Source organism: Mauremys reevesii, linkage group 8, assembly GCF_016161935.1.
Source record: "Mauremys reevesii isolate NIE-2019 linkage group 8, ASM1616193v1, whole genome shotgun sequence".
In the NCBI taxonomy this organism is placed as follows: domain Eukaryota; kingdom Metazoa; phylum Chordata; order Testudines; family Geoemydidae; genus Mauremys; species Mauremys reevesii.
Window position 1 is genome coordinate 65,094,513 of NC_052630.1, and position 14,757 is coordinate 65,109,269.

The 14,757-nt window shown below is 34.8% G+C and overlaps 1 protein-coding gene across 2 annotated transcripts in view; it reads right to left on the minus strand.

Moving 5' to 3' along the window:
• DENND1B (DENN domain containing 1B) overlaps positions 1–14,757 on the minus strand; it is a 253,203-nt gene that overhangs the window by 28,872 nt on the left and 209,574 nt on the right. For both annotated transcript variants that reach the window (XM_039484997.1, XM_039484996.1), the window contains 5 exons: positions 12,202–12,292; positions 6,763–6,803; positions 5,809–5,877; positions 3,015–3,071; positions 2,054–2,164 (listed from right to left, as the gene is read on the minus strand). In XM_039484997.1, coding sequence (XP_039340931.1) covers positions 2,054–2,164; positions 3,015–3,071; positions 5,809–5,877; positions 6,763–6,803; positions 12,202–12,292 — 369 coding nt within the window. The remainder of the gene's footprint in view (positions 1–2,053; positions 2,165–3,014; positions 3,072–5,808; positions 5,878–6,762; positions 6,804–12,201; positions 12,293–14,757) is intronic.

Consider the following 14,757-nt stretch of genomic DNA (forward strand, 5'->3'; position numbering starts at 1 on the left):
CAAAGATATGGAGCCATTAGTAACGGAGCTTGCCTCGTAAACAAACCCCCACTTTTTAAAGCACATTAAGATTTTCCTTGCTCTATATAGGACAAAAAAAATCTCAGCTGCTCTGACCTGATACACTGTATCATTCTGAAAGACGTGTATGCTGTTTCAAAAATAAAAAGTTGGCTAGCCTGCAGAAAAGATGTATAATACTGAGCTTTAGTACGATTGTATGAATGAAAAATCATATACATGTTTAAGTATTATACAATAACACAGTCCTTCAGAAGAAACGTTAATATCTAATAATAAAATTTACTTTGATACAATTTATTGGTGTTGACTCCAGTACTAAAACTAAACAATTAAAGTGGAACAGCAGACAGACCTGACCATGAAGTAAATTAATAAACTAACAGCTTTTCTATATATGCAGCATTTAAAAGCATCTGAATATTCATACACATATTTTAGCTATATTTGTGTTGTACATTTGCATAAAAGTTTAAATGAACATATAAACAGATTTGGGTATGTGTACTGAAAAAAGCAGTGCTATGCGGCACAGATGTGGTTAAAGAAAAAGTTTCTGTATATTAGATGACAGTTTACCATTTAAAATAAATAAGTATCAATCTCTGTTATAAATACTACATTTTTAAAATTCTAAATGTATCTGCATATCTTCTGTCTCAACAGTCAAGTCAGGAAATTTAAACTACACAAGGTTCTTGAAAGAAAGGACACACTGTGTTAGTCTATGTGAAAATACACTGACAGCACACACTTGCAGACTTTAGTATTACTGTATTTAAAAAGAAACCTGAAAAACATGTTACAGAAGAGAATCCACTTGCATAATTAAAATAGATCAGCCTACATTATTTATACCACTGGAACCAATGGCCTCAGTATTACCATACATTTTCTAAAATTCTACTGAGCAAGTCATTAATCTACCCTAATTGTATATTAGTTTCCACAAACACTTTCTATTTTATCATTCAAAACACCTGAATACATGGGCTTACAAAATTAGAATTTTATCATAACATCATTATTATTATATATAAAGTAAAATAGTGTCAATAGTCAGGTAAATTCAACTGTCAATTCGAAGAGGTACTCATTTGACCTACAGGACACACTTCTTATTGAAGGAAGAAACATGTGTGGTATCAAAAGCAGGAGTTTATATATATTATTAAAATATATATATTCTTATTCAAAAGAGATCACAAAACCCCGAAACTGTGTATTACTCTATACAGAATAAAGCAATAATTCAAATAGAATTTGGGCATTCGGGAATTAGTACTGGGCTAAAACTGAGATATTACACCTGTTACAGAGAACCAGACCCACTAAAGGAACTGAGAACAGAAAGACAAGACATCTGACACACTGTTAGCTAATTGACTTAGTAGTAAATTCACTATATGATAATCAGCTTGAGTAAGGTCTGAATTAAAGGCATGCCCTCTCTCAAAATCACCTGGCTTTAGGTAAAGTATTAACACATACCACTGTATTTTAGGGTTGTAGAAAGACAGTTTATCAGTGAAAATCGGCTTGGGCATATGTGAATATATCAGAATGACTTTATTCAAAAACTAATATTCATGCTTGACCTGAAATGTATGTTTTATGCCTATGAAATTATTTCTCTAACGAGAGTCCATAAAAGATACATACTACTAACTAAACTTTTCAATAGATCACACCTGCAATATTCCTAGCATTTATCTGTTTTGTACTCTTTCTTATAGTACTTTTAAACAGTATTTATGAAATAATTTTAAATATTTGTTTGAAAATATAGTCCTATTTCTAACAATAAATTGTGATTTCTTTAACTAGAGATGTAGCTGGCAACCTCATCTCTCTGCTGAATTTCCTATTTTTTTCCCTCCAGGAGGATGATATATGATAAGCCATATCATATTTCCTGCATACAGATGGTAATAAAGGTATTTACCATAATATTTTAACACACTACTGTAACAGGAAAACAGTTTCCCTCCATATTTTAAGAAAGTGATAGCACGGGTTTCAGGTGACTTACCTGGGCAAGTCTTCGTTTTTCTGAATTTCCTCTTTTCTGATTGTGTAATGTGTACACTGGTGCACACTGTAGTACACCAGAGCTACAAGTTCCATATTCTTCATCACTCTCCTACACAACAGAATAGATTTGAAATCTCATGTTTACAATATTTATTTACATATCCTATGTATACATAGTGTACTAAAAATAATTTTGTTAATACAGATCACTTGTTACTAAACATTTGTCACAAGGTCATATCTATTAACAAAATGAAATACAGCATTGCAAAAAGTTAATAGTTATCAAATGCATCTTTCACAGAGTGAAGTTTTCAAATGAAGCTTTTAGAATGTATATAATTTAAATCCATTAATGCTTATGAAATTTTTTTTTAAACTTTATATTTGAGAAAAGTATAAAACAACATTGAAGTTAGTTCCCTCTTCTCACAAGGAAAATCATAAGTGAAGAAATAAAACTCATTAGGAAAACTGTCCTTAAATGCCTAAACCAAGCTTCATTCTGATATTTCTATGTTACTTTTCAAAGTTTAAATGTTTCTCTATTTTAAAACATTAACATCGTGCTCAGATCTTATGAATCCAAAACAGACAACTACACCTTCTGAATTACATTGTACTGCAAGACTATCCTGTCTTAAATTCTCAGCTTGAAGCAAAGGCTTCAATTGTGATATCAAAGCAATCAGTTTTATGAAAACATACATCCTGTTAACGTATCTTTGAAGATCTCTGTTGTTCTATGATAAAATATGCAAACAATAAAGAGATTATTCAGTGGATGCATAGAATGACAGATAGTTGCCAGAGGGCTCGTTATGAAAAAATGTATTGTTGAACAAAGGGCTAAGCATATTTCAAAAGTCATTAAAAACACAAATCTCATGTGATTTGTAAAGTATAAGCTTCAAACTGATACAAGAAGCAAGGTAAGAAAGTAAAATTGTACTGCATACCTTGTGTTTTAACTTACTCCTCACTTCTTTTATTCCCTGCTTTGCATGACTTTTTGCCTAGAAAATTAAAACAAAAGGACTTAACCTGTGGTGCAAGAGATAGGCTTTGTTCAAATAATATTCTTCATAAGGCCTACTTAATAAGAAATATTTTTTTTAATTTTATGTGATATAAGGATAATAATCTCTATCGCTAATTTCACCCGGGCTGTATCAGTTAGCTATACTATGCTAATGGCCAATGTTGTGAAAACACACTAATTTAGCAAATGTATCCTCACCTAGAGGTCTCTAGAGTCCACCCCTTTATTTGAGATGGTCCTTTAAATTTGAAGTAGTATTTTAATAGCAACTCATGTTGGAAAACTGTTAAGATTTTCAAGCTCACTGCTATAGTGTTCCAGTCTGGTAACTTGCAAGGCAACATCAATCTTAAAAGAAATGAAGTGGTTTTATATGCAGATGGAGAATTTCTCCAGCGTTGCTCAACAGCATAGTGCTGATAGTTAGGGGGGAAAACTGTGTGCATTAAAATAGGCAGCCAAGTCCCATGATTGTTCATGACAATAATTTGCACAGAAAATGGACCCAAGGGCATCCCTCTATTTAGAGATGAATTACCATTCTAGATGACAAGTAATTATATTCTAAATTTTCTACATTTTATTTTTGCTAGAAAAAATGCTAACCTGGTCTTAAGAGAAATAGGAAAGTTTTCCTTCCATGAACCCAGTTAGATTCAAGTTAACTTTTAGAACCAATTTTCAAAAGTAGCCTTGAAAATTATGCCTTTTCACATTTAAGGGCCACATATGAAAAACTTCAGACTCTACACATGGAAGTCAGTGATACACACATCTTAATTATTGGTTTTTCACCCAGGGAGATGTAGTTTGTGGGGAGAGTTATGAGTGTTTCCAAATACAGATGCCCCCCGGCCTACGCAATCGTTCCATTCTGGAAAGCCTTGTGTAACTCGAATTTTGCATAAATTGGAAACGTATACCTGTATGTTACGCAATAATTTCTGCACTTAAAAATCCTATTTCTGGCTTATGGAACTTTTTCTGTGCTAATTTGCGTAAGTTGCATCTTGCGTACCCTGGGGAGTGCCTGTACAACAACTTGGGATAGTTTTGAAGGCCAGATTAGGGAACTTTTGACAATGTGACCCTTAAATCATAAGCTCAGTAGCTCAATAACAAAGCAACAGGGTGCCATGTAGTAGATGCATGCATGTATGGAAGGGGAAAGGGCAATATATAGGCCTGCTCCTGCACCTTAATCTATGCCTGAACATGCACAGATTCCCACTGAAATTAATAAGGCTTCATGAACACAAGGAGTCTGCTGATACAGAAAGTTGTATGATCGGGGACATCATGGGCAAAATGGGTAGCTGGGAGGAAATCATGAAACCCTATCTAAGCTCATGAAAAACAGAGGAAGAGAATAATTTCCTGCTAGCCTGTTAATGAACCATTTTTAAATTATAAATGAGTGTGTGGATATACAGTACCTTTAATTTATTTACCTGTTTCTTTCCTCACTACTTTTCTGGGAGTTTGAATTGATGTATAATTAAAAATTCTCTTTTAAAGTTTTATTTAAAATCTGCTAGCATCACACACTAGCACTGATTTATTCAGAACTACTTACTATGCATCAATCTAAAGAGCCCTCAGAAAAGCCAAAAGAAAGGCAGAGAAGATTCTTCACCTGTGTGCTCTGAACCCAAACTTAAAATACTTATCATTGTGTCATTTCTTACGAGCTACCACGTTGTTTCTATACCCTGGATAATATAATGTAATTCATATTCTTTATGATCTAGGGACATTTAAAGATAATTTAAAAACTGGACTGCTTGTCAAACTGAAGACATAAAATTAGTTAAACAGCGTGTGGCAAGCTGGGGTGTAAATCTTCACTGCACTAGCCTGTTGCACACTGCCAGTGTGGATCCTGCTACCACACACTAAAAGTTCCCTAGAACACTTTGATCCTAGTCCTGTTTCAAAGTGGGCTAGATTAAAATTCATCAGGTAACTTTTACTGTAGCATGGTTCATGTAGACAGTTAGCATGTGACTTGCTAGAGCGGTACAGATTTACACCCCAGCTTCATCTAGATAAGCTGTAAATCAAGGGCCAAGAGTGCAAGTCCATAACTTTTTGAATTAGTGCTATTTTATTAACACCATAACAATAAGTTTAAAAGATGCTCACACCCAAATAATAGCTTGCTTATGGTGGAAGTTTTGGACTGAAATTGTTCCTTGCACACAATATAAATGCTTCCCAACCGACTTTGGATAGGGTACCACTGGTGTCAAAGTGGAGTCCTTAGGGACTTATTGTTATTGACACAAAGACTCCTTTACACCACCTAGAACTATAAACAACATTTATACTGACTTTTAATTTACACTGCCAGGGAGGAGTAAAGGGCCTTAGTGTAAATGAAGATTTAGTATTTTCAGAGTCCATATTTTAAGATCATCGGTTAAGCAGAGGTTTTCAGCTGTATTTCAAATATGTAATAGGTATTCAAATAAGCATCTACTGTATATTTTGAATGAACCCAATAATAGCATACTGAACCACTTAAAACAGTAACATGGAGTGGTTATTGTTCCCTCACAAGATAGGAATAAAAGATGAAAACCATTTCTTAGGCTGTAATGTTTTTCTGTAATACATATTGGGACTATTTCGCTTTTTCAGTTTTTGACAATAACTGAGATTGTAGGTGGTTTCTGTAATTTTTTATGCACAGATTGTGTTGATCTTACAAATTTGTATGCTGTCTTCACAGCAGGGCTGGCTTTGGTCATGGCTGTGTTGATTAGTGCACCTCCTTTCTGAAACATACAAAAGCATATTTTAATAACCCTTATAACACAGGTTAAAAGTTAAGACAATAGCAAGAAAAATAAATGACAGGCTGACATAAAATAAAGTAGGAAAATAGTAGCCTTCTTTTTAAAGTAGGAAAAATTTCCACAGCTGCATTCTATCTACAACCTGCTGTCTACATCTACACAAGGGTTACAGTATGTCATTATCATGGCTGACACATATTTATCAATGCATTCTAACATAATGACGTATTCTCATACCCATGCATGAGCTGTTACCACAGTACATGTAATATTGGAAGCTTTCCTTGGCTTATTAATGTATATATTGTATCATTTAAAAAAAACTATTTTTATTGAAAACACATTGAGGTAATCATGTCTTATTTAATCACAAGAGTTTTGTCTAAAGTACTATATTTTACTAATCCTTTCTAGTACCAATGTTGTGCAACAAAGGTTCTCTTTTAGTCAGACTATGTAAAAACATTAATATTAACCAAACTGCTGTTTACTAGAAGTGATAAAATTCCTATCAAATCCTAGTGCCACACCTAACTCACAGTTATGGAATGTAACACAATACAGTGTACAGAAAAACCCTTGGCTAGATGAACATTTAGCATTTATTTCGTGCATGAGACATTTTCTCATTTTTAAACTAATATAAAAATATTGTCAAGACAAAGACACTAGTTTATGACAAAAAATATTTAGGTAAAAATAACTTTCTTACTCTGTTACATTAATACAAGGAACACTACACAAATTTAGAGAATGTGGCTAATTGACCATATAAAGTCAAATATCCTTTTAAAGCTTGATGTTCAGTATGCTGACTTTTCCAAAGATAAATAAAAAAGTCAAATAAAAATAAAATTGTTATACCTTTACTGTATGCACCCACTGCTGGTAAGATTTTGAATTTCCTGAGATGTGAAGATAAAATAAAATAAAATGATCAGAAACACATTCAACACATTTTTGGGTGTTCCTGCCCTCTCCACAATACACTTTGTTAAACATGAGTTTGAGTCTTCCAATACTGTGAAGGAGGGAAATCCATGTACACAAAAAGCAAAACTGGGGTTCCCTATTATGAACCCCTCATTTTCTTTCCAACAGTGCTTCTTTTTCACCATACCCAATTGTTTTCTCTGAAGAAAACTGCTAACTCTGATTCAAGTATGAAGAGAAATTAAAGTCGCAATCAAATATCAGACTCACTAAAAACAAAAGAAAAAAATAAAAGTCTGAAGGAGGGGTGTGTATATATTGTGCTAAGAATATATCTTGTATTGGATATGGTGATATCCCCCTTTTTACCCAGAATTGGATTCCTTCCCCTATTCTTCTGGGCAAAAAGAAAAACTTGCAGTGAGAAAATGAATTGCATGGCAGACACTACCATCTTAATACCAGAGGGAAAAGGACTAGCAACAGGAATAAGGACCTTAATATCGCTTCACATCTCCCTTGTAGGTAGGGTGACCAGAGAGCAACTGTGAAAAATTGGGACAGGGGGTGGGAGGTAATAGGAGCCTATATAAGAAAAAGATCCAAAAATCAGGACTGTCCCTATAAAATTGGGACATCTGGTCACCCTACTTGTAGGGAAACCCACTGTAAATTACATGTTCTTTCTTTCACAGTGTAGAAGGCAAGTGAATGAGTAAGACAACTACCAACATAGATAAGATCATTGTGTGCTATCATATTATTAAATTGGCCACAAAAGATATGCTAACATTTGATAAGGTGGTTGAGGTAGATAAGGAGGGGAGAGGGATAGCTCAGTGGTTTGAGCATTGGCCTGCTAAACCCAGGGTTATGAGTTCAATCCTTGAGGGGGCCACTTAGGGATCTGGGGCAAAAATCAGTACTTGGTCCTGCTAGTGAAGGCAGGGGGCTGGACTTGATGATCTTTCAAGGTCCCTTCCAGTTCTAGGAGATTGGTATATCTCCAATTATTATTATTAACTGAAACAACAGCTTCAGAAGACACTTCAATTGAACATGCAAGACTGATTTCCTTACCTTTGAGAAATGTTACAAGTAGCTTAATCACTTGAATTTACCGATATTGTGAAGTGCAATGATAGTTACCATGAATTAATACCTCCAAACAAAATATTTGAGATCACAAAAATTATGTTGCTCAAAGAGAGAATTTATCAACTTTGCAAAGAACACACTGATATCCTTTGACAAAGCATCAGCTTTTTAACAGAAGATTTCAAAAGTTTAAGCTTTGAAATAAATCTTATAACTAGAACCTGGATTGGCTGGTGGAAAGCCAAAACACCAACAACCTAGCTCTCATAGAACATGTCTGAGGACTAACTGGATAATTGTAAAAGGTAATACAGCAATTTCTGAAGGAAACAAGTGAAGGGACTTAACTGTTTGGACTTATAGAAATGCTTTAATTTAAATGTTCCACACCATCACACTAAATTCCTTGCAAGCAGGAATACCCAAATTCTCAGAAATGGTGCAGTGAGTGAAAGGGATGCCATGTTGGAAAAGAAAGCTTACTAGCACTGACTGTACACTTATCCACAGCAGAAGTGCCTTAACCAATACGCTACATTCACAAAGACTGAACAGTTGTCCTGTTAAGATTGACTGGGCTCACTAGTGTTACTGGAGGACACATAGTATACACACAAAAACTATTTCTTCATCATAAAGTAGAATGTAGCCACTACTCATTCAATAATATAATGAATTTGCCAATGTAACAATTTAGCGCTCATGGACATGGCAAAATTAACCACATAATCATTTCGGGCTTAATCAAAAACCCATTGAAATAATGGACTACCATTGGCTCTTGCTTAAGAAAGAAATTCCCACACTTGAAGTATGTTTATCAGGGCCCCTCTGAATTCCATTTGTTACCAGAGATTACAGTAGATGAGATTTTGTAATTTAATAAGAAATGTATTAGACCAGTACACTGGTGGGGAGGCTTGCAGATCACAAATCCTTCCAGAGTTCTACCATTTACTAGTCAATGAGTGAAGAAAAACAGACACATACTCAACCAGGGAAAACATGAAGCAAACACCATGTATGCTGAGCCAATATCTGAACTACCTCAAATTTAAATAGGAAAATGTTGAATTCTTATTATAAATCTCACATTCCCAACAGAGGTTCAAAGTCTCTTGACTTCTTCACTATTAAGTAGAATTTTTTTCTACTAGTAGCTCTAAGGTTGTCACCACAACCAAAAAAAAAAGTGCACTAATAAAATATGAATGCTTCCTGATATTTTCTTCACTAAATTTGCCAATACGTTCTGGTTATGAAAAAAAAAACCTCTCTGGATGAGTAAAATATATCTGTAAAAATTATTACCAAGCTCCAGTCCAAGAAAAATTAGGTGATAGGTGTAAAGGTGCATATTGTTTGCTGTTATAGAAGCAGGAAAAATTCCCAGTGAAATTTCTTGCTAATACTTATTTATTTATGAAGGCAATTTACTGGGAATTACAAGACTTGTAGTTTTTATTTCTGAGCAGCCAGCTGTGACCAGGGGCCAACAAGTTTAAATAACTGTGCATCAAGTTTTAACTGAACAGCAGCAATGCAACACAGGCTGACACTGGGTTTTAGTCTATTTTCCAATATGACCATATTAAAGAAAGTTCTACTGATAAAATTAATTTCATATGTTTTTGGCATAAACATGAGATACTTTTTCCATCAATAAAAAATGCTTTTCCTATTGTGAAAGGGAATGCAGTGAAGCATAGTGTGAAAGTGTGTGAGAGAAAAAAGAAGAAAAAGCAGATGTCCCAAAGGGAACATAAAGATGATTAGGAATCCTAATACCCCTGCAATTGGTAGGCTTCTGGGAGGTAGGGTGTTGAACACCTGATTCTCAACATTATTCCCAGGTCTTTGACTGCAATGGCATACCCTTCCCCATTCCCTGTCTCCACTTTACATTTACCTTGCAAAAAAATTGATTGAAAAAAGTTTTGCAGCAGGTGGGGATCAAACTTTCCACTACCTAACAGAATTGTTTTTTCATGTGGCACACCTAGAAGGTACAATAAGGACTCAACAACTCTGCCCCTCCAGCAGAGCTAACACAGAGTAGAAGAAGGCCACAGGGTGCACCATCAATAATACTAGCAGTGCACTGAAAGTTACATTCACACTGATGATTCTTATATTTAGCTCTATAGGAGAATGCATGTGAGGGAAGGTGGAAACTTGTGAAAAAGTTTTAATGAGAACGTTGCATGATACAGAATACCATTTTGATATGGTAGACAATTTTTTTCACCCTTCAGACTAAAAAAGTGTATTTTCAAATTACTATATTTAAAGAAAAATCTATTTACAGATATATAACTGATTAAATGCAAGCAATGCTTCAAATCTGCAGTTAAAATCTCTACATGGTTTAGCTATGTTTGTATATGTTGGAAAATGCAATAAGTATTAACGAAAATGGAGAGGATGAAAGAAAGTCCTTTCTTTAGACTCAATAGCATGAAAATCTTATCACTGTTCTTCATGATGTGTTCACCTGCCCCTTCAACAATGCATAGGTTACTTTGACTTTTAATGACCTTTCTGAAAGCTATCTCCACCCAGTTGTGTAGTCTTGAACCAATGGGAAAGTTGATGGGATTTAACTATGAAAAATACCACAGTTCTACCCCATTAGTGTCACAAAATGTCACCCTCAATTCCATACTTGTTGCTCTGCCTGCACCTCATAATGATAATGAGACAGCAGTTATGTAAATATTGAATATGTGCCCTAAGCAATTTGTCCACAACGTGGTACAGCTTGTCTGACTTGAAAAGTAAGGATACAATATATTCTAACACAAAACTGCTAGTGAAGGTGAACATTCCCTCATGAGCATAGCCAGGTAAGACATGTGGTTGACAAAACATATCAACGTAGAGCCAAGAACCTAACTTTATCCAATTTCTAATGTTATTTCACTGCACCCTTTTGACCTCTTAACTGCAAAGAGCAAAGAAACTTTAAGCACTGACATTACCTATCTGAATGGACATGTGCACTGCATAAAAACTATTCATGAAGTTGTATGAGTAAGTTGCCTTAAAAGCGGGGGACAGACTAAATCTTGGTGTTACTGCCATTCTCTCCTAACCTCTTCAGGGAAAAACAGACTGCCAGCCAGATCTCAGCAGAAGTCTGGGAAGATGGGAGAAAGAAAGGAGCAAGGTCACTTTATAGTCAGACTCTAGACAAGTAGGCTTCTATGTCGAGAGTTCAGAGGACATGGCCCAGAATCTCTTACGGTGGCTCTGCAGGACAAATCCTCCATTGGCCAGATCTGCTAGCTTGAGGGTAACTTTGTAGCATAACACTGTCACAAAGCTGCCCTAAGAGAGACACGATTTGATTCAACTCACGCAGTTCACATTTATACAGAAAACTGAAGTTCTACTATGAAAATTGACTGTAAAAATGGCATTGAGGGGCCTCACATTTATTGTAGGAACTGTAGCTGGTTTATAACTAAAAAGGTATAACTGACTTGCCATGTAACTGGAAATGATTAGACAATCCTGTTGGAAATGCAGAACATGGAATTGGATCCATCTTATGCTTTCTTAGATGTACTGGCTTGGCAAGGCTAGCAGGAGTTAAAAGTAGTAAAATTTATTTCAGTCACTGAAGTCAATGGATATGACTGGATACAAGCAGGAAATAGTAGATATGCTTAGGAAGAAGATATACGTTTACACCGTCGCTTTTTAGAGTAGAATTGCATATTAAGATTATTTATTTAAGCATAGTGCATTTTGCTTGAGATAGTAATTACTCATATTTTGAAGAAATTTGGCTTAGGTATATTGCAAATCTACATGAGATACATGAAGGAATTTTTAAAAGAGACATTAGAAAAATAACTAAATTAACCATGATTAAAAAGAAAAGGAATGAGGGAACTAAAGTCTTGTAATTATTACAAAAATATACTTTAACCAGTAAATATCTAATCAGTTATTAAGCAAGCCAATACTTTAAAAACATCTAATAAAATCTCATCTGATCTTGATTTTATAAAAACTAGTTTATTAAAGTAAAACAATTCCATTTATTTTCATTTAATGCACTGGAAATGTTTGGCTAAATAGCTAATTAGCTATTCTGCTACTGATATATAATGGACTGAAACCCTGCTAAGAATGAATCAGAGGTATTTAAACCAGATAAGTGCTTATCTGACTATGTTCAAGTCAATATGATATCATCCTCAACAGTTCCTGTGGAAGAGACAATGATATATTGAAACAAATGCTCCTGAAATAATTCTGTACCTCCACAGAAGCCTCCAGAAGTGATCTCTTCTTCAAAAGCATCTGAGAACCCTCTTCCAGCATTTAGCTTTGCTAGTCGACCATCAATAAACTGGAATATAAAAAACATCAGTCGTCAAAACTATGTTGACCTTTTCTTAGGATTCACAATATTAAATCAAAGTATATATGTGTGTGTTATATGTAAAATATCTATGTTAACAAGAATATAACGGTTCACAAGAATGCTGTAATAATTTTGGATAGATATTGTATCAGTGGATATAAATACAAGTAGCAGAAATATTATCAGCATTGTACCAGTGGTTTTAGTATTCTCTACTAGTGTTGTTGTTGTGTGTGAACAAATATAAAACTTGAAATATTTTAAACTAACAAGGTCATTCCCGGAATGAAATTAAAAATCACTTGTTGCTTTGAAAGTATTTTAAGTTGCTTTCTAGCTCATTCTTTTTCACATCAGATGATGTGAAAGTTTATTAAATTTATTTCATAATAAATGTTTAATTTCAGGTTTAAAATTATAATCACGTATGGATATCAAGACGTTCACTCATGTTGTGTTTAAAGGGTCATGAGCTGGCCTCATCTCACGTCCCTTATGCCTTTCCAGATAAGTATCACTGAATCTGAAGAAAAAGCTAGTTGAAAAATGTAGAAGATTTGTAGTTGAAATTTGGACAAATTTTGACCATCTCTAGTGCAAATAAAGGCTGAGCTAGGATATCTGATGCCCACTGACTGTGCACTTGAGAATTCTGGCTGAGGATAAAAACTCTGCTGGCTGAAGAGTTATGCAAACTGAGAAGAGTTTGGATCACAATCATTTTATATGGACGGAAAGAAGCTGGTAGCTGCAGCCTTTAAAGAACAGTGGCAACAGGAACGAGAAGCTTAGAAGGATATTTCATTTAAATGTAGGCGAACTCAATGCACTGAGTGCCAAAATAGAAGTACAGTACTGTGTAATACAGAACCATATTTTAAGCTTGACCTCTGCCAGTCTACACCTGACTGTGTGCTGATACTGATCCATACAGCCACACTTTTCAGGTGCAAACACATACATGCCTGCTTGTTTGAAAATTCTAACACCTGCACATTTGTGTGTGTGTGCATGAATCCATGGAAGTATCAGATTTACATGCACAAAACAACTTTCACTTAATGGGATTTGCAGATGCAGATTCTAACACTTATCCATATTCAGGTGCATATGCAAGTGCATGCATTTGTGTTTGCATATGTGTGCATGCAAAGGCTAAAAATGAGGCCCAAATATGTCAGAAACAAAGAACGGTGAACATAAAATAAACAATCATCTACTATAACCTCCCAGAAGAAATGAAAACATTCTTTTAAAGACTCAGTTTGCCTTTCAGGATTAAGACTAGAAACATTGGCATTTCTAGAATGCTTTCAAGAACTAATCTATGCATTTTAGTTTGAATAGGCTAGCTCAAGTCTGAGCAGAGATAAATTGTGAAAACATTTTACTGATTATTCGCTTTCTAGCAGGAGTTACTAGTTATTCACTTTTACTAAAATAGCGCATAGAAGCTAACAGAAATTAATTATTTGGCTGAGTGTCATACACTATCACAGATTATCCAAACAGTACTGTCAGTGGCAATCTGATGCTTGTCAATGGATAGATTGATGACATGAAACAAACTCCATTCTTCAAGTACAAAAAATTCCAGCAGCAATAATAATAGAGCACATGCTGTCGAAGATAATCATTCCCTGTTCTTTCTTGGCTAGATTCCTTTTTATTTTTTCATTCTGGCTCCAAGTAGGCTTCTTTCCAAATGGGTTTGGTTCATGGTCAGACCACTATGGGATCACTGGATTATTTCACAGTAAGGAAAAGAGATAAGAGCAATAAGAGCATCTTTAGCTACTGCTGTGAGAAAACAGTCTTTGAACTGCAAGACATTATCTCTTTGGGGAAAGTTATGAATTCACTCCATGCCATAAACCAACACATGATTTATGGGCACGCTCATCATTTGGTAAAGTATCAACAGAAAACGGAGAGGCCGACTTTTAGTTTTCAGTGCAAGGATTAATCTGGCAAAACATTTAAAAGTAAATACTGCCAAATATAATTAACAGAAATGGTAGAAACTTATTTGAAGGAAGTGATAGTATTATTATTAATAATATTGAGTATCAGAAGTGAGAGTAAAGCCATTCCAGGTTGGGTTTTTTTGTTTTTGTTGTTTTTTTTTTTAAGTAGTACATACAAAGCATGGCTCTCTGTCCCCTTCTTTGGCAGGACCTCAGAAAGACTTCTGAGTCTGTATTGTCTTTGAGCTATTAGATCAGGGTCTTTTAGTTAAGGTGGTAGAATACCCACTATTGACAAACCACTTAGTGGCACTGCACAATTAACACAGAAGGAAAAATACTTCTCTACAGTTTTGCTTCTCTGAAGACATCATTCTGATAGGATTCTTCCTTTGGGTCTCAGCTCCTTAGTAAAAGAATATCAGGATTTCCAGAGTTCTTAAAGAATTTTGCCCTTTGAGGATACAATATGAGCCAATTCCT